The following is a 20,115-nucleotide window of genomic DNA, read 5'->3' as shown; positions in this document are numbered from 1 at the left end:
AGCATAAATTTCTTTTCATGGCTTTATGCGCTGTACGCACACACATTTCCTTTCACAAAGCAGAGTGAAAAGAGTGATCAGCAATCTTGGCTCACCCAGACTTTTCACCTGCCACCGAATTACGAGAGAGATAACGAGTGTCAACCACGACAACAGTCACCGTGCAAAGCACGCTCTGCCCCGATGACTCCCATGCCTCTGCTACAGCGCCCTCGCCTATAATTAGCACTAAATCATGAATAGGGCTGTACTGCAATGCAAACAAAAATGTTTCTGCTCTTTTACAACAGGTGAGTGAACAACACTTACCCACCCTTGACAAATGAACGAAAGAAAGGGGGGAGATTGGTTAGAAGCTCAATTTTCTTTTTTTTAGACACAGCCTAATGAAACCAACAGAGAATTAGGCTGAAGAAGTTATAGAATACGTTACTAAGTTGATTTATTTTCGCTGTCGCATAGTAATTACGACAATATTTTAAAAAATTGAAGTGGATGAAGAAAATAGTTCGATGCAGCTAGGGACCAAAACTACAACTTTCGTATAACGTGTCCAATGCTCCGCCAATTACTATTTGAAGGTTGTAGGTACCATCCCACCTGTGGCAAGGTTATTTCTCATTGCATTTTATGTAATAATTATTTTACCATGTTAAAGAAAACGCACCTAATGTCCCCTTTTCCTACCTTAGCTTCATTGTACGTTGGTTTCACTAGATTCTACCAGCTCTTAGGGCACGTTCACACCGAGCATTCCGGCCGCCGAAAGGGCACTCGCCGCGCCGATCGCTCTCAGACTGACTTTCGCGGCGTTTGCCGCTGAATCGGTCACCGCGGACCAACCAGTTTTGAAAAATGATGGCCACGCCCTGCTCACTTGTCATGTTGCAGTGCACATAACTGAATGTTGCAACCAACGGGAGGTTAACCCACTCTGTGCCTACATCACGCCCCTATTACCGAGCTTGTCGTTGGTGCGCCCGAGCTTGTCGCGGTCTTGCAAGGCAAGACGAGACCACCAGCGCCGCTGGCGTAGGCGACTTTTTATGCTCTTCATGCATTACAAGACAGCGACTTGCCAGAAAAGTAAGCAGTACTGCTTCTTCTTGCTTCTGCGTATGAGAATCATTGAAGAGTAGACCACCGGATAGCCTAGTGGCATTTGCGAGCCGTGACAACAACTGGGTGACAGCGCATTCATCCCGTGTTCGCCCCGTGGTAGATGGCATATTCGGCGCCGCGGGGCGTGCGAAATGCGACCGACTCTGCATTTCGGCGGCAGGAGAATTCGGTCGTTGTAGAAAGCGGATGCTTCAGTGTGAACTAGGGGTTACACAAGTCACATTTAAAATTCGTTCTAACATTGATTTCAATGCTCATCAAATTTAAACATTAATTATGTTCAAAGCCACGATAATGAAATGTTATTGTCGTTTTATAGTTCCCGTACCTCTTTCAAGACGCCGTTCTCTGCTTCCATTTGCATGATCTGCCTCCTGAGGTCCTCAGCTGAAAAAGTAAAAAATAAATAAAACCTCGCTGAGATTCTAATCACTAGGTGGTACCTGCGTCACATGAAAGTCTACACAAGTTTAAATTAATGACTGAAGAAATATTTATTTCAATTGTTTTTATCCGACTGAATAAAGTTAATGCCAGTCGCTGGAAAGTACAGTGGTGTTACCTTGCAAGCCCTTCTGTTCAGTGTTCAAGATTAAAGTCAAAACACAGAGTAAAAAGTTGCCCCTAGGAAACACCAAGGACAAACACTCGTTAAATTACTTTGACGCTCTCAGTTGACTATGTTATTTATATTGCGATTCGAGACTTTGCATGCCTACAGTTTTTTTGTGCACCAGACCACGAAGCCACGCCAAACGCCAGGCATCTAGCATTCTTATGTATAGCATTCAGAAATATCTGTTTATACCTGACAGATGGGCACAACTTATACGAAGAAATTGAAGCTTTTAATTTACCCTGGGCCATGTTGTTTGCTTTGACATCCTTCTTGAATATGATCTTCTGGGTAAGCCATTCGTCCATACGCTTGAGGACTTCACCGTCTGAGGGATCGCTGAGCTGCGCAGTTAAGGAAATAAGGATCAGAGTTGCAGCCATTACAAATAAAGACCAAAGCAGTTTCTTAGCAACACCGCATGTGATTGAAGATTAATGTTATCCTAGTACATAGGAAGCAGGCCAATTCAATTTCTGATAGCAGTATGAGCGCGTTTGAATATGGCAATTATGGAATTATGATGTTAACAATTGCACGTTGATGTTCCTTTTTGAGATTTTTTTTGCTTAGCAAGTGTCTTCTCATACCAAATTTGGCGATTTTGTAATTGTGAGAGAGCAATTTCCAAACAGAAGTTTTTCTTACTGGGAATGAAGTAGTAGGTTGGAGTTCAGGATAACAGAGCTGAACTAGTTGGTAGTATTCATGTTAAAGAGACAGGGCATAGGAACTTGGGCACAATAGACAAATCAAGATCCCACGAATGCTGACAAACAACTCAACTTTGTGGCATTGCCACAAAATTAAGTTAGTCATTTGTGGTGTCTTGAGTTCTACCTTGGGTCCAGGCTTGCAAGTCCTGTATTTTTAAAACAAAGGGTGGAGCACCAGAGAGCAATAATTTAATAAGCACTGTTCCATGTCAGCTCTAATTCAACGAATGCATCTACACAGATATTGAAACAATAAAGAAAAATAAAAAAGGACATACCAAGTAGTTCTGCAGCTCCTGCACACAGATTACTTCCCTCGGGATCTCTGGTGGTGGCAACGTGGAAAGCTCTTTTAGGCTGCCTGCAAAGGTGTAAAACAGGGTGAGAAAAACAATCTGTTTGAAGAGAGCGATACCAAATTAGCTCGAAAACTGACAGTTGGTAAAAAATTAATGCTAAACTAGTTTCTTGCATATTATGCTGAAACCTGAAATATAGCAAGTTTCGGAGTATCTTTTATTCTGGTACATACGCAAATTCTGTAGAGAAAAATCTCACTACAGGGGTAGCAGCCGGCTTCAGTCTTTTGAAGCAGCTTTGGACAATGAAGCAATAAAGAAGTTTCAGAGCAATTTTGGAGCCCAAAAAGATGTATTTTGGAGCAATACAAGCTGGCTTTTGGGCCAGACACTGATGTCAACAGATTTTTTTTTTTTTAATTTCCAGGAAACAATAATTCCAGTGGTTTTTACGTGACAGTGAACACTGATGAACCAACCAGACCTGCAACAAATTAACACACACAATGTGGTGTGTGTGCGTTGCTATCATTCCAACATCACAGCTGACAGAGGGATTCTAAGAAAAAAATAAGTGATCCTTTGTATAGCTAGTCATTACTTGACCTTTGACAAATGAAAATGTCCCTGTTAGTAAAACAGAAGCTGTCATGAACAACTGAAGACTAGAAACAATCTAATAAATGTTACTTTCATTCTGAGCCCAATGAGACCCTAAAAAAATAAAAAGCTAGCACTCATGTCATTTAACCACTACAGCCATCATAAAAACTAAGAGGGAAATAGCGATAAGCAACGCACTGCAGAGCTAAACCTGACTACACACATCAGAGAAAATTTTTTTCAATGCTCACATTGGCAAAGCAGAACTGCTGAAATCTACAAATAAGATGATAGAACTGAAATGTTTATTCTTATTGTGATAGCAATTGTATGGACACTCTCGGCGGGTTTTCACTATCGCTCATGCTCCGCATCAAACCCAAATTGACAACATCACCTGCGCATTATGCGTTCTACGCGCAAGTAAAAGCATGCAATCGCCGTGGAGAAACACAGATGAAGCAGTGATAACACGAGCTGGCCATCTCTGTTGCACAAAGGGTGTAACATTGCCCCACATGCTAGACAGCCGATGGCTCCTCTAGCAGAGAGGAAGCGCGCCCTGGTTGTCTTGTCAGGCGAAGCGTTGAAGAAGGGGTGGAGGTTGGGGGCACGAGGGAGGACTGCATCACTGGAGCAGCAACTGAGAACGAGGTCGCTAGGGTGCGCTATCGCGGCAGACGTCAGAAAACAGCCCATTCACTTCGCGCTAAGATGACGAAATGAAAACCACTTCGCTCCTATAGCGGCCATAATCCCTCCCGCCAGCGTTTACACGAGATTGACAGAGATAGCAGCTAGCCTATCACAGTTAGTGTGCAGCAGGGAAACTGATTGTTTTGCGATGGTATTAACGCCACGAAGAGCACATCTGACGATATTGATGACGCAAGGATGGCCCAACAGATGCAAATTGATACAGTGTGGCGCACATGGCACAGCAGTTCCACTTGTGTCACTAGGATGAATCTACGGTTTGTTTGAAAATAATCGGGTAATACATTAAAAAGAAAAAGAAAGTTAAGAAAAATAAAACAGCTAAGTAGGCTAAGCTATTTACTCTCAACAGTCATGATGCCTTAGTAACCTGCTGCAGGAATATCAGGACAGAGCTCACACTAAACAGAAATCAGTTGCTGTCTTTGGCTACTGTGACAGCAAGCTTACTGCTTAAGTGAGGCCCTCTGTAGCATTCCTACTTGCTATCGCTTTAAACAGTGACAGCACTTTAAACACTTTTTGCACTTTTTGACAGCACAGCACTTTTTGACAGCGCTTTAAACAGTGACAGAGTTTTGAAGTGTGCATGAAGAAACAAAGGCTTAGCTCACCGCCAAACTTCGCTGTACGTGGCAAGATGGGCCGTCTGCGACCGGTACGGAGATTTTGCACTGCTGCTGGTGTCGCCGGAGAGGCGCACGGAACAAGGACCTCCTGAGCCATCTCCGCAAATTTCATCACGTGCTGGAAAACAAAAATCAAAATGAACATTCTCGAGCTTTTTCTTAAAGCGTGACTCCAGTGCTGCTGGTAACTTCTCGCACTGCTAACCAGCCAAAGGAGATCAATGTTCAATGCTACTTGTCCCTCCACCCAGAATACAGAAAGTTTAACTTATTGAAGCAAAGAAGGGCTACGATGACTGCCACAGAGGAGGAATTTATTAATTTCAAGTACACAAATATTCCTAGAACTCATTTTTATCCAAGCAGTCACAAAAGCCAAGAATAAAACCCACGACCTCACGTTCAGCAGCAAAATTAAGTCCTACGAAAAGAGAAAAAGAATGACACACCCAAAACTAAAATGGTTAAGAACATACAGTACTTCCAAAGTGCTTTTATCTTATATGGAAATACGTACAATTATACATTAATTACTGAACACTAGCAGCAGTACCCTCAGTCGCACTATTTTGATTGATAGATATGTGGGGTTTAACGTCCCAAAACCACTATATGATTATGAGAGACGCCGTAGTGGAGGGCTCCGGAAATTTAGACCACCTGGGGTTCTTTAACGTGCACCCAAATCTGAGCACACGGGCCTACAACATTTCCGCCTCCATCGGAAATGCAGCCGCCGGAGCCGGGATTCGAACCCGCGCCCTGCGGGTCAGCAGCCGAGTACCTTAGCCACTAGACCACCGCGGCGGGGCAGTCGCACTATTTTACTGAATCAGTGTTCTACAATAGATGCCTACTTCTGCTCATGTAATGCACAGCTCGTTTAGTGACTGTTGTTTAGGTGCCTAAAGCTACTAACTGTACTAAGTATAGATAAATAGCTAAATACTAAAACTTGCTTTTGCAGTTTTGTGTCCCACACTTGACAAAAAAGTCATCTTTGGCCAATTTTGTTTCCCTTAAAATTTCGTAGCCGTCTGTAGCAGGCCCAAGACTCACAAAGGTCTCGTCGTAGTCGTCTGGCCGTGGGTTCAGGCAGACGATCATCCTAACTTTGCCTTCACCATCGAAGAAGTTCTTGAAGAGATGGGTAATCTTTGTGTCTCTGTAGGGCACCATCTGAAATCATTGGTAAAGAAACTTATAGGACAACCCTGGGGCTACAATATTTCTCGCTTAAGTGCACACTATATGGTGGATGCTAGTCAGAAAGCATTGCCTAGAAAAACAGAAGCTTCGATGGGCTTGTTATATTTGTATGAGTTCGTGGCCTATGAACTGTTGGCAATATTTTTCCAAGCCATTAAATTAACGCACCATACAGTTCCAAAAAACAATGTTGATTGTTACAGAGCTTTAGCTAGGAAGCATCAAGAAGACAGACGTCACCTTGTTCGACCCAGTGGTCTGGTTTTCCCGCAGGATTTCAATGCATGTGCGCAAGACCATGAGGGAATTGTTGATGTTTCCTGAAAAGAAAAAGAGAGAAAATTTGTCCAGACTAAAGACTTTATATTTTAGCATTGCTAATATCTACACTAGAAGCTGCGAGATAAAGAAAATTGTCAAATAAATAAACTGCCCCTCTGTGTACACAACATTCGTTAACTTTTTTCCTGTTTAATTGAAGCCTAAAATTGACAGTATATCCTGGCCGTAAAATTGAACGAGTATTCAATTTCTATATTGTGCAGAAGGTCCAATGTAATAATATATCTCTTACTTCTTTACTTTAAACCATAAGAGAAGCGCACGCAATCGATTTGATGGCATGTTGGCATTCTGGAAAATACTGAACATGTATACATTCACACTCCGCTACAATGAAATTCACGGAGATTGCGAAAATTTCATTGTCGTGAAAAAAGTGGTAAATAAAAATAAAAAAAAATATGCACGACACTTAAGGCAGCAGTTTGTTTGAAAGCTTGAAAAAATCACTTTTGATTCCTTGCGTTTTCACGCGAGTCGAGAATAAGTGAGCTCACAGAATGTGAGCAGTGCACTCTCCTCACAGAATGCGCTGTTCACATTCTGTGAGGAGCTGCATGGGGACATTGTCGTCATGGGTGCCAAGGAAATGATGCAAGATATCTAAAGAGCCCATGACCTGTGACGCTGTCAGTGGTTTCGGGATCGCCAGAACACCACCCGCAACTTCGTTGTTGACCGATGAGTCGGCAGTCGCAGTAACTGCACAAGCACTGCTGGGGATCTCTGCATCACTCGGCTCGTACACGATTATGTCAACGCCGGCATTAAAGTAATCGCTCAGTTCAAGACTCTCGGGCATTCTTGAAAGCTGCTCATGCTGTGGCAGTTTCCGCGTCTTGCCCCGGTCTAACGTTGTTGGCAACTTATGTGTTGTCACTTGTGCTGGCCAAGTTCATCTCTTTGGGCTGAAACCCTGAGTATGCAAAACAGTTTTTAACAATGTCATGCTGTATCAACATCCATGCAGCAGCCAACATTTGCACAGCAATGAACAAGTCGACTTTGGTGTTGTGGACATGCTCTGTGTTCAACAGAATTCACCGAAGAAGCCTTGATCGGTATGCGTGCTTTAAGCTGTTGTGACGCCTTGATCTAAAGACTGAATCAGCAACGTGCAGTTTGGTGGAAAAAACTTCGCCGCAACGTTCGTCAGCTTGACGCTGTCCAGGCGATGTGCTGAGCAATTATCCAGCAGCAAGGAAACACTGCGATCTTGCTTTTTCGTGTCGTCAAATGCAACAATCCAGTCGGTAAAAATAGCCCTCGTCATCCATGAACGGCTATTGGCAACGTACTTCACTGGCAGGTTTTTCGTGCTCTTGAAGCACCGCGGTATGGGTTTGGCGCTCTTGCCAATCCAATAACGAGAAGGGGCAGTTTGTCGAACCTGTCCATATTTGCACAGAGCAACACTGTGCCTCACTTTTTGCTCTGCTTGCTTCCGTGGCACTGTTTACCTTTGAAGTCAAGCGTATTTGCTGGTAGCATTTCATAGAAGAGCCCGGTCTCGTCCACATTGTACAAGTCTGATGCAGCGTACTTCTCGATGTCAGCAGCATTTGACGCGATCCACGATGACGCACTGCCGCAGTCTGCAGAAGCAAACTCGCTCTACAGCACCTTTCCGACAATCTCATGATGCTCCTTAAATCGGTTGAGCCACCTGGCACTTGCCTAGAAGTTTTCGTTGATGCTTAAAATGCAGGCGTACTTCAGTGCTTTCTGCTGAATTAGGCTACCGCTACTCGGCATCATCTTAGCTCTCGTTTCGCCAAACCAGGCAAACACTGCCTTGTCAAGTTCTTCATGGGCTGGCTGGGTCACCTTCTTCCGTTGGGCAGACGTGCCTGACGCTAGCGCATTTAGAATGCTCACTTCGAACTTCAGTATTATCGACAGCTAGCTCAGCGAGATACCGTATTCCTTGACTATACATGCCTTTTTTCGTCCTGCTGCTGCCCCGGCATTTATTTCCGCCATCTGCTCTAGCGGAAGAAACTCCCGTTTCTTTCTCTGTGGCACTGCATAAGCCCTCGCTGCCGTAGACCGAGAAAAAAAAATACGCAGGTCGCAGCTAACATGGTGCCGGACTACTGATCTACTGAGCTAACGACATGAAGCACGAGACGGGCACAAGGCGGGAACTAATCAGGACTGACACTGCCAACACCACAGAACACGTGGGAGAGAAAAAGGGGAAAAAAAAGTAGCCAGCAGCCAATTTCCAACGTATGGATTCGGCTCAATTTCGGCTGGCCAAGCTCGCAGGTTCACGACATAACTCTATGCTTCACCAAATGCTGCACATTATCGTCATCAACCACAAACGATGGCACCCCCCATCGTGTGATGGTTTTGCAGCATCTGGTGGGTTACGTGGACTTAGGTCAACTTTGGTGCATTTACAATAGTTTTAGCGGTCAGATAACCAAGAAAATGCTTTATGTAGAGTGAATTCAGGCTACCTAATAAGAATTTCCTGTTAGAAATATTGCGAGAAAGAAAAAAAAAGAAAAGACAGCCGCTGTCGTGAGTATTTTTTTCGTGCAGTTCTCAAATTAAAAAGTGTTGTCACTTCAATTTACTCTTTAGCGTGATTCAATTCGTGGCTGGTCGAGTAACTCGAGTTCTGGGCAAATTTTGTTGAACCGGGAGAATAATAAAGTTTGTTGTGGAGGAAGTTTTAATACATTAGAGCCTATGTGATGCGAGAGGAGAATCGAGAAACGTTAGTTGAAGCGGAAATTTCGTTGCAGCGAAGTTTGTTGAAGTGGAGTTTGACTGTGCGAACACCTTCGCATCTTGCCACTAGTGTAATGTAGTGGTTGGGAGTTGAACACTCGGCATCACGCTTACTGGCCGTGAAGTGTAAGCTGTAGTTACAAGTGTAAAGGACCAAGCTCACCTGCTTCCCTTAGCCTGTGACCTGTGTTGCCAGTTCTGTCCGTGCGTTCGCTGCCAGCAAGATCAACAAGCGAAAGCTGGCTGATGATCAATGCATTCTTGTCCTGTACAAAGAACGTACAAACACCTATTTAATTTTCTTTCTACAGTGTGACAGTTATCCACAGTCTAAAAGCTGTGACAGTTGTTCGCTCTGTGCGAGATATGCATTCATACATCGGAAACTTTTTTAAATGTTATTGTTGGTTTCATTATCATCTATAGCAGAATAACCTAGTCTATAATCTGAGTGCCGCATAAGCAAACTGCGGTCTATTCTGAAAAAAAAAAAAAAAAGAACTACGTATACTTTTGATCCTCCTATATCAGTTTTTGACCAGTGACAATTATGCTCGGTTCCGTCACTGACTGCAGGCATTCCATGGTTTGCTAGGTACAAGCTGCAACAGTAGTTTAGCTTCCCTACTTTTCGCTACACCACATCTTGTCTCAAGAATGCGACAACTAGTAAACATCACCCAAGTATGGAAAAGAGAAGTCATAACCCTCACGAATTCTACTTATTTTACCTAGACATTGTGGGGTCTCGATGTTGAGAGCGCCATGCTCTTGGAGTGAACGGACACAGTAGAGGCGGTCGAAATGAACCAAACAACACACATTTATTAACTGCTTTCAGAACGACGATATCAGCCGAATTATACATAAATTGTGATCAACCCCCTATAACAGCCTTACACAAAATTACATAACCCTCAACAACATAACAAACACAAGAACACTAAGAAGGTGGCTTCGCCAGTGCATGACTCACCACGAGGACCCCCGGCGGAAAACCCGCGGTGCCGTGCACCGGGGGCCCACGCGAAAGACAACCGTTCGCACCAACCTCCACACGCTAAAAAGACCCGCTCATATCTCCCGTGCCACTACCAAGGCTTGCCACCAGGAATCACTGCCAGCGCCACCGTTCTGATAATGACAGTGGTGGTACAAACGCTCGGGAGTGCAATGCCACCTACCATACAATAGTTGTGAACCCGCAATGCGGCCTAAGCGCAAAACACACATGCCACGAGGTGCAAACGACTTTATAGGGGGTGTTCGCACCCCTACAACATGCTTAATAATCACCTTTGGTATCAGACCAGTGTGAAACGACAGGTTATGGTGTGCCTGTATTCAAACACTAATGATAGCAACATTAGAATACCCACCTCCAGTGAGGTGTAGAAATTTAAGAATGCACCCCCTTGCATTCCATCAATCAAACTATAATTATTAACATTGATAACAGGGTTCAGATGAAAAAAGCTTTACAAGCTTACAAATCTATGCATGCATATCTTCCTGCAGCTGATAGTAGTGCTTTCTAAACAATGGCGCACTATCACTGCAACTTTAAAGAAAATTACACACATTAAACCTTATCTTGCCCTACAACAATAGCCATCTTGTGTGCTTTGAATTTCTTTTTAATTAAGGGGAAATGCGGGTTTTAAGAAAACTTTTTTATTTATTTTCCTACTTCCATGAAAATTAGCATGCATGTGTACCATTGAATGGACATTTCAAATTTGCAAACAGATTTCAAGTATGTCATCTAGAAAAAAAGTAATGACAAATTTCCACATTGTAATTAGACAATTTCTTATGGGTCATTGTGGTAACTTCCAATAAAGTTACGGTTCAAAACTACATGTTTCCTCTAAAATGTTCATCCCACATGCTATAGTGAACTAGATGTCAAAATGGTTATTTCTTTGATCATAAATAATTTTTGATCTTGCGAAATAAAAAATGATCTTCTAGTAATTAGCTGGTATTTGTCATATAGTTACAATTCTATCAAAGTTGAGAGAAAAATAGAAACTTTAGCCAGTAGTTCAAGTGCTGTGGAAAGGAATGGTACCAAGTTTTAGATGTCTTCACATAAACTTGCTCAAAACTACCGTAAGGCAGATTCACTTCACAAAAATAACAATTCAAAGAAAATTATGTTTCCAGTTTTAAAAACATTTGTGATTTCATATATTAAGCTTTTACAAAAAGAAATTGTATAAAATACAATATATAAATACTAACTTTTTTTTCCAAAACATACTTTTGACTATAAATACCTCAAATTTCAATTTTTGAGAGTCAGCACTTTTTACAATATTGTGCTACTTTAAGACCCCCCCCCCCCCCCCTTAAAGGGTCTTACAACACTTTTTGAAGAAAGCAGAATGTGATGTAATCGACTACTTTAAATTTCCAAGCAAGTGCCTCTACCCGTACAAGCCCCCCCCCTCCCAATCCAATCCTGCTTTGCACTACAGCCCGATTGCTCAGCATTATTTGTTGCTTTGTGTTTGCGGTTTGCGGTGAGAGATCAGCTATGCCTGTGCAGTCCTACACAGTGGCGAAGAAAATCGAGGTTATTCGATGGCACCGAGAAAACAGAAGGAACGTGCACCAGACGTTTCCACACTTCAAGCTCGACCGAAGCAGATACGGGAATGGAAGAATTTCGATGATTTGCTGCAGCTGAGTTATTGGAAGGCAAAACTTCGACGGAAACTTCGATGGAACAGTGCATCAGTGTTCAGGGAACAGGCGGACGATGTGCTCTTCGAGTACTTTGAGCGCAAAAGAAGTGCAGGACATGCCGTCAGCAACCGGATTCTTTCTGAAGAGGCCGTCGAAATTGCCAACAGCATGCAGTTGGGAAATTTAATAGCCTCCAGCCATTGCATAAATCGCTGGAAACAGCGATTCCCTGTTGCAACGCGCCACACTACGAATGAGAGCGAGAAGACGCCCGGGGAACTTTTGAAAGCAGCAAGTGCCTTGCGGTTTTCGGCGAACTCGCTGCAACGGCGCAACAGCTACACCTTATATAACATGGTCAACATGGATCAGACAATGGCGCGAATAGACGACCCCGCCAACAGGACGAACAACATGGTCAGCGAAAGCACCATACGAATTGCACTGGATGTGCTCGGCGAGGCTTCACGGTCAGCCTAGCTGCTTGCGCCACTGGCCACAAGCTCTCGGTTTTCATTATCTTCAAGGAGCAAACCGGAAAAATTCCGGCCAGGACCATTGCCAGCCTAATTTACTTTTTACTAATTACTTAATAATTTTACTTTTAGATGGGAACGAGGGGTCACATTGTCGTTTTATTACAATGCCGACTTTTTTCCTATTCGTAGCGAATGTTCGTCTCACTGCCACGAAGTATGGCTGGATGACACTGGAGAAAATGCAAGAATGACATTCGAGAGTCTGGGGCCCAAACTTTGATGTTGTGCGGCTCTTACTGGTGTTAAACCAGGCACCCATCCACAAGACAAGCCACTAAAAATGCCCTCGAGGCGTACGACACAAACGTGCTTTACGCGCCTGCGAGGTGCACAAGCGTCCTGAAGCCTGCAGACATGTATTGGAATAAGCTGTTCAAGTCCATCTTGTGGCGTTTGTGGGAGCAGTATATAAGTGAAGAATCACAAACACCGAAAGGAAACTTAAAGAAGCCACCACAGCACCGTGCGCTCGATTTTGGTGCCGAGGCACGGGCCAGTGTACCTGAGGAGACAGTGCCACGGTCCTTCAAGGAATGCGGTATTAGTAACATATTCGATGGCTCTGAGGACGGCGACCTGCGCAGCAAACTGGCCAATATTGGAGCTGTCGTGCCAGAAGACCGCTGCCGACTTTATGCGAAATGCTGCAACTTGTTTTTTTTTTTTTTTTTTTCACAATCGACTCAAAGGAGTTTTTTGACGGTTTTGAAAGCGATCATAAACTACAATAAATCTTGGGCCTAAAGAAAGTTCACTGTAGTAAAGTTGCATCCATGTGCACTGCATTTTTTTTCTTTTCTGGCGAAAAATTTGCCGCCACCTTGAATTTTGGTGCTGTTCCTAGATAGCCTCCCCCCCTCCTCCGCCACTTCGCATTAGCAGGCAATTTAGACTCATTGGGGGGGGGGAGTGGGGAGCTTACTCGGAATTTTATGGCATATTGAAGCCCAGCGTGATCGGAATCAGCAGTTCTGCTTTCACACTCCGTATGCTCAGTTCAGACAAAGATAGCATTTGGCTTTCTTGTACACAACTACGCAATTCCAATTTTGAATTCATAATCAACAGCAAACTTACAGTCACGTAATCATCCCGTTACCAGGAATCATGCTAAAACGTACAATGTAAGTTGTGTGCTATCAGCATGAAACGAAATCCAAACAGCATTTGCAACGGTATACTAGTGCACGCTCTCTAGTTATCACTATTGACAGGTGCACAAATCCGGTTTTATGCGTCACAGAAAGTATCCAACACATATGCGTGCCTGTGCATGGTGATGCTTGGATGGTGCACGCAACTCCATCACGAACAGTACTTGCTGCTTTTCAGGTATCATTTGACGCAGACACTTTGCCCCAAGAAGACACTTTGTGGAAATAGATCACCTCTCAGCAACAAATGACTGCACTGGTCATTGTCTTGCTGCGCAGGTCACTCGCCTTGCAGGATGCAGAATCACCCAATAATACAGATAACACCTGGCTGCCATAGCATTCACTGTAAATCGACACTTGCCTGTATTACATCCAGGCCCTGAGCGTCGAGGGGAGCCTGAACGAGCCGGATGTTGAAGACGCTGTGGCTCCTGCTCGACTCCGCGTTGAGGGCGGTGTGGGCAATGCGCTTGCGCTTCTGTCCTCTGCACCAAGCGTCAAATGCCTCATCGGCACTCTTGACCTCAACCTCAGTCACCCCAAAGGCGTAGACAGAGCGCTTGCAATCTTCTCGCAGCATCTTTGACTGCAGCTGCCTGGACAGAGCAAAGGAGGGCTTCACTGACCATTTTATGCCTACCCTAAAGCACACACTGACGAGAGCAGTAACTGCGGGGCTTAACGTGGCGAAAGTTCAATACGGTTATAAGACACAGCGTAGTGGAGGATTAGAAAAACTTTTACCATACGCTATTGTTTAATGTGCACGACAATGCGCACGCACAACACGGGCTTCCAGCATTTTGCTTTGAAAATGCGACAGCTACAACAGGGGCCGAACCTGCGACTTTTGGGCCAGCAGGCGAACATCGTAACCACTTCATACCACAAAAATGGATACAGACGAAAGCAAGATGGCCCGCTGATAAATACAATGAAAGATTTTTTTAAAAACACAATACGAAATGCTGTCGATCCAAGTATTCATGCCTGCTATCTCAACCGTAGATCTGATTTATGAATTTACGACATGGATACAGAACAGGCTCCTTGCAAGCTGTTGCAACAGGCTCATGTGAAAACAAATATGCTTTTAAATGGTGACGAATAAACAATAACATAATACCAGCCAATGCCCGTTACATCTTTTCTTATTATAGCCCAACGTGTCTTTTGCTCGCTTTTTATCCACCCACACACAGTTTCAATAACTTAAAATGTGCCCTAGGGCTATGCCATGGTTACAAGCAGAGCTGGATAACACTCCCAGGTTTGCAGGCATGGAAACACCCGGAGAGTGGATAGGAGGATGACTGTCGCTGTAGCTCGAAGTGCATGAAACATGTCATCTGAAGGTAGCAGGCCTACCCACAGCAAGTTGTGTTTTGATCCACTTTAATTTCCTTATACATATTTACCATGATTACTACCCTACAGATAGACTACAAATGATGACCCCCTATACCTTTGTTAGCTTCACTGCCAGTTGGTTTCAACAGGTTGTGCCCAACAAAGAATATGAACCTTTGTTCCATTCCCTCTCAATTGTTAATAGCAGAAGAGAAGTGCCTTCACTATAGCTTACTTTGTCTTGAGAGGGTCAATCGGATTGTCCTCCAGGAGGTCATACACGTAATTGTTGTAAATTTCAATGTACGACACAAACACTGCATATGCCATGTCAGCGTCGATGTCGTCCACCTTGGCAGTTTCATGCATACGACTAGACCAGTCCATTGCGTCGTCGTCCCTCCTGAAATGAAAAATAAGGCAGCATTAAATATTGTCATGCTGTAAATCAGCTTCTTTCTTTGAGGCATTGCACTACTCTACCACTCTTAACAATAGAGAAGGTGGCCACAGGCTCTGCAGCCTCTTTCATCATCCAGTGCATTGCTGACAAATCATAATCGGCAAAATACAGGCCTTTAGGAGTTACGAGAAAAAGCTGGAACCCGACTAACAATGCAGTGTTGCACAGCCAGGACGTTTAAAACGTGAGCAATTCTTGTCACCATAGACTTTTCTTTGCACAACACACTTCTCAATGTCCTTTTTTTTTTTCTTTCCACAGTAGTACACATTACATAGGCGGCTATGCACTGCTTAGACAAATATTTACTAGTGGAGATAGAAGGATCCCTTTCAAAACCGGCCCAAATGAGCTAGGAGTCATGACAGGTTATTGTATCCAAAACATGCCACTATGCACTATGTGATACTAATGAGCGTCACGCTATATTTATGAAAACTAAGCCACTCAGTCTGGGAACACTGTAAGCGCATAACACTGGTTTGTTGTTCCATTTGTATGGGAAAACTCTCTTCGAGTTGCTGCAGAGAAGAAAAAAAAAAAGCCTTGCGCACCTCCTTATTTTCGGTGGCTTCGGTGTGTGAGGCATGATCTCCTGTTGGTACTCTGCCAGGGCCTCAGCCATTGTCTGCGTGTCATAGCCATTCAGCTTGTCTGGCTTGAACACCTGGAAAAGGTAGCGTGTGTAGGATGTTTGAGAACATGTGCACAGCAACTCATGGTAATTTAACAAAAGCTATGCTCTCAGCATTGCTGATGAGATTTCTCTACTGAAGAAAAATCAGTTTAGTAACAATTTTAATCTCTACCCTTTTGACCGTAACAAGATTCTGAAACCATAGTATTAAACGGCTGCCAGTAAAATGTTTCAGTTGTTACTAGTTCGACAACATTTTCCTGTATGAATAATTATAGCATGACGAATGTGAAAAGCACTAGGGTACAGAACATCTACAAATTAAAAAAAAAAAAATGAAAGTTGCGAAACTGCACACTGTAAACAGCAAGGTAAACGTACGTATTTCCTAGCTTGGTATTCTCCGATGGAGTTAAAAACAACGTCCAAGCACCGTGGCAGAATGCCTCCGTCCTGCGGATGCCCCGTCATGGTGTACGTCTTGCCAGATGACGTGATTCCATAAGTGAACAAGAGCCCTGAAAGAATAAAGACTCACTTGAACACCGAGAGAGATTCTTATGCTTGATATTACACATAAGGCAGCAGCACAACAAAACATGGCTCCTTGGTTTTGAAGAGCCCAATAATACGCTCCCTCGGAACAGTAATCTCATACTGTTTGACCAGAGAATATCTACCTTAGGCACTGCTCACAAGCACCGATCCCAGTGACTTCCCAGCTGGAGCGCTTCCTAAACTGTTGAAGATGCGCAAAAAGCAAGACTAGAATATCAGGTTGTAAACCTGCTTTTAACATTCATTATGTGAGGGTTTCATACTCTTACAATGACGCGCATCGGCTTTGAGTGCGTCAGTGCTCCATTAGTCAACCTTTACGACAAGAAACTGTGCTTCCTCAGGCTATCTTGATGATGTATGCACTCGTTCTTTTATAATACGAACCATGTGAATTTGAAACTACTGTCCTTTCACCCCCCTCCCTTCCTCCTCATCTCCCCTTTTCATAAGCTATACATTTGTGCCAGCACAATAAAAGCTTCGATGACAACCAGCACCTATCCTTGTGTGTTCCCGTGTCCATGTCTAGTGCATCGCAGTTATTTTATATGGATGTTAAGAGCTCACGCATTGCAACAAGACAGCTTGGCGATAAGTGGAGCACACACTTTAATTTGCACCGTCTTCAGTTCATTTCAAATCACCGTAATTTCAACGTGAGCACTTAATTGGAGCCAACATTACTTTTAGCAGACGGATTCTCAGTGGCGTGAGGCTGTCATCTCCAGTACTTGTACATGCCGGTCGCAATACTAAAAGGTTAAACAAATCCAACACTAGTTACCAAGGCATAAAAAGAGTCCTACACCTTTCTGGCCCCGAAACTACATCACACTGTGGAAGAGTGCAATAGGCTGCTCAGCGCTGCCACAATGTGGCATCAGAGTACCACAGGGTGCAGTACGTGTACCGAAATCTTTGTGTACAATACTATTATGCGCTCAAAACAGATAATCAAAAACAATAAAGACAATGAGGGTAAGTGTAAGAAAGTAGTGATGTGCGATAGAAAGTCATTCTAATTCACTACAATATATTGTGTAAATGAATTTGCAAAATGCTGGCACTTGGATAAAATCATAGTGAAGCAACGAGTTTGTATTGGTTATCATCTAAGCTTCCTTAGTGCAGCTCATGACAGTAACATTAGAAAAAAGCAAGCAAATGAGAATGTGAACATTGCAGTAAGAATGCCTAATCCATCAAGAGCTTACTGTAAAACACAATCTCGTAAGTTCAATAGCTTACTGCACAGGAAAGACTTACCTGGTTTTCCATGAAGGAGATCACTGACCAAGGGCAGGCCAACGTGCTCAAAGAGCTCTTGCTGCGAGGCCATGGCGTCAAACACATATTTGAATGTGTACCGATACTGTAAGAAATGAGGAGAATGCATGTATGTACGGGTGCACAACATCCCAAATAACCAGTTCACGCTGCAGATTTCGGGAGCATTATTTGCATCCCAAATGCTGCTATGAAGACAGTTGGGCAGGATGCTAACAAACTAGCGATCTCCTTGATTGTAAGACCTGCAAAATTGAGACCACATGTCAGGCACAAGTCCTTAAACCCCTGCCACAGAGGCTTAGACAATTTGAATGGAAATAAAGAAAGAAACAAAAAATGTTAGAAGCAATTTATCTAAGAAGCGTAACAGAGTACTTTTATTAAAAGTATAGATATTGCACTACATTTAGCTAGCTTCTGCTTGAATATCACAAGATGAATGTTTCAGCTCGCACACTTGATACTGTCATTTGCTTTGGTAACTTCAGTTACCAATTGTGGCAACACAAAATTGACGCTGCAATTGCAGAGTTGCAGCATTCAAACATGCGTACAGCCGTTTTTTTTTTTTTTTGTATGATTGAGTGCATGTGCCACAGCAGCTTTTCCTTTTGTTTACTGTGCAAACCAGCAAAGCACCAACACCGAGATTCGTCAAATGAAACAAAATGGAAAATGGAAAAAGATTGTTGTGAAAGTTGAGAAAAAACCCAAGCAACCCTACTTGAAAAAAAAAAAAAAAAATCAGCTTTTTGAGGAAATTCAAGAGAGAAATATTAAATTAGTCAAGTATTCTTTACAAATCTGCATTTGCGTTATCTTCACAATAAAATTTCAGTTTAAAAATTGGCAATGTTTCACATTGTTAAAGTGTAAATATACGCAGACAGTATCTAAGGTTGCTCATTTTCATGCCCAAATCAAAGCACCGATATGTTCGCGCAATATTGCAAATATTTCAAACTACACACACAAGCTAAAAATATACATCTCCTAGCCGTCCTATCGACTTAGTGAAAGCTATAAAACATTCAGATATGAGCGAATACCAGAAAATTTGAAATTAAATATTACCCAGTTCAGTTTGGTTCTCAAATGAAATAGCCCCTTTTTTACAAATATGAATAATTTTTAAAGTTGTTTATACATATTTCCAAACAGCAATGGAAATCAAGTGTAAAGTTTACCTAAACACGATTGATTTCAACCAACGTAGGCATGAAACATGCATGCTTTCATAGCGCTGCAGGCCACACATCCCTTGGAGAGCTAGACATTACCATCATTCGCATCCTGCATGTGCAGAGAATCCGAAACTTTGTTCCAGATGTTCCAATTTAGATTCTAAGGCTAATATAATGAATGAAAGAATGTCAACATCTTACATCAATTGCAAGAATAGTTGAGACTAATGTATTCAATAAATTTTAAAATACTAATAAATAAATTTGTCTTTTCACATCTCTAGAAACTACCCACGTTTGTCTTTTCATGTTTTAGAACGCAGCCTTCATTACAACTTTTTGTTGGGCTAATTGGTGCATGTTCAACGGAAGGAACAAAGCACATACGAGACAAACACAAATGACACGAACTAACACCTTCGTTCAAGTTACTCGTTGTGTTCGTCTTGTATGCATCCTATTCCTTCCATTCAACAACTTCCAATAGACCTCCACTGGGGTACGTCACAGCGTGACGTCACCGGTGCACGTGCAAGGCAGTGGTTGGCAAAACACTCCCGCCGGTGGCTGAGTAAGGTGCAGTCGCTCGGTGCTTAGGATAAGTTTTTGTTTCTTTTTGAAAGCTTAGTCTTTATCTCACAGTGGCAACATTAGCTGTGGTATGTGTCAGAGAACATCTAGGTACTGTGGTAAAGTGCCTGGTGAAATATTTGCCACGCTGACTGGCTGTTTATCTCGGAGTAGTGAACACACGTGGCGGCCTGGGCGAGGAACAGCGGCATCGTCTTCGAAAATGCGCAGTGTTGACTGCGGCATTTAGTGTGCGTTGAAAGGTATTGACAATATTGGTTCACCTGTATACGGACGGTGAAACTTGGAATATTGTGCGTCGTGTGTGCAGTGTGAATAACGTGATGCGTCCTGTTTGCGAAAACCCTGGTATTCGTTGTGGGCCGGTTGCAGTAACCGGTTGTTGATGAAACTTCACGATCTGACATTTTGGTCAAGGTAAAAATGCATTTGACGCGATCGCCCGCGAGTGGGTACATTTCAGCACATGCGCGGTGTGCAGAAAAATAGAAGTGCATGATCTCCGGGTGATATATACGACTACGCATGAGCTACAAGTATGCTGTAGTGTTGCCGAATCTGCACATACGCTTCACCACGGCTATAAATCGTATCTTCGGATACCTGATACGTGTTAATCGAACCAGCGGAGATTTTCATTTCTTATCCACT

At 43.1% G+C, this 20,115-nt stretch overlaps 1 protein-coding gene across 2 annotated transcripts in view; it reads right to left on the bottom strand.

Moving 5' to 3' along the window:
* pav (kinesin family member pavarotti) overlaps positions 1 to 20,115 on the bottom strand; it is a 42,597-nt gene that overhangs the window by 19,237 nt on the left and 3,245 nt on the right. For both annotated transcript variants that reach the window (XR_012894956.1, XM_037423388.2), the window contains exons 3-14: positions 17,666 to 17,771; positions 16,220 to 16,356; positions 15,756 to 15,868; positions 14,974 to 15,141; positions 13,750 to 13,984; positions 9,162 to 9,264; positions 6,152 to 6,231; positions 5,762 to 5,881; positions 4,688 to 4,820; positions 2,733 to 2,815; positions 1,980 to 2,082; positions 1,451 to 1,509 (exon numbers count right to left, since the gene is read on the bottom strand). Coding sequence is in view for 1 of the 2 variants with exons in the window: in XM_037423388.2 (XP_037279285.2) it covers positions 1,451 to 1,509; positions 1,980 to 2,082; positions 2,733 to 2,815; positions 4,688 to 4,820; positions 5,762 to 5,881; positions 6,152 to 6,231; positions 9,162 to 9,264; positions 13,750 to 13,984; positions 14,974 to 15,141; positions 15,756 to 15,868; positions 16,220 to 16,356; positions 17,666 to 17,771 (1,440 nt within the window). In the remaining variant the exon portion in view is untranslated. The remainder of the gene's footprint in view (positions 1 to 1,450; positions 1,510 to 1,979; positions 2,083 to 2,732; positions 2,816 to 4,687; positions 4,821 to 5,761; positions 5,882 to 6,151; positions 6,232 to 9,161; positions 9,265 to 13,749; positions 13,985 to 14,973; positions 15,142 to 15,755; positions 15,869 to 16,219; positions 16,357 to 17,665; positions 17,772 to 20,115) is intronic.

The sequence above is a fragment of the Rhipicephalus microplus genome, chromosome 4 (genome assembly GCF_043290135.1).
Source record: "Rhipicephalus microplus isolate Deutch F79 chromosome 4, USDA_Rmic, whole genome shotgun sequence".
Classification (NCBI taxonomy): Eukaryota; Metazoa; Arthropoda; class Arachnida; order Ixodida; family Ixodidae; genus Rhipicephalus; species Rhipicephalus microplus.
Note: the sequence above shows the minus strand (reverse complement) of the source record. Positions and strands in the feature narration are given on the sequence as shown.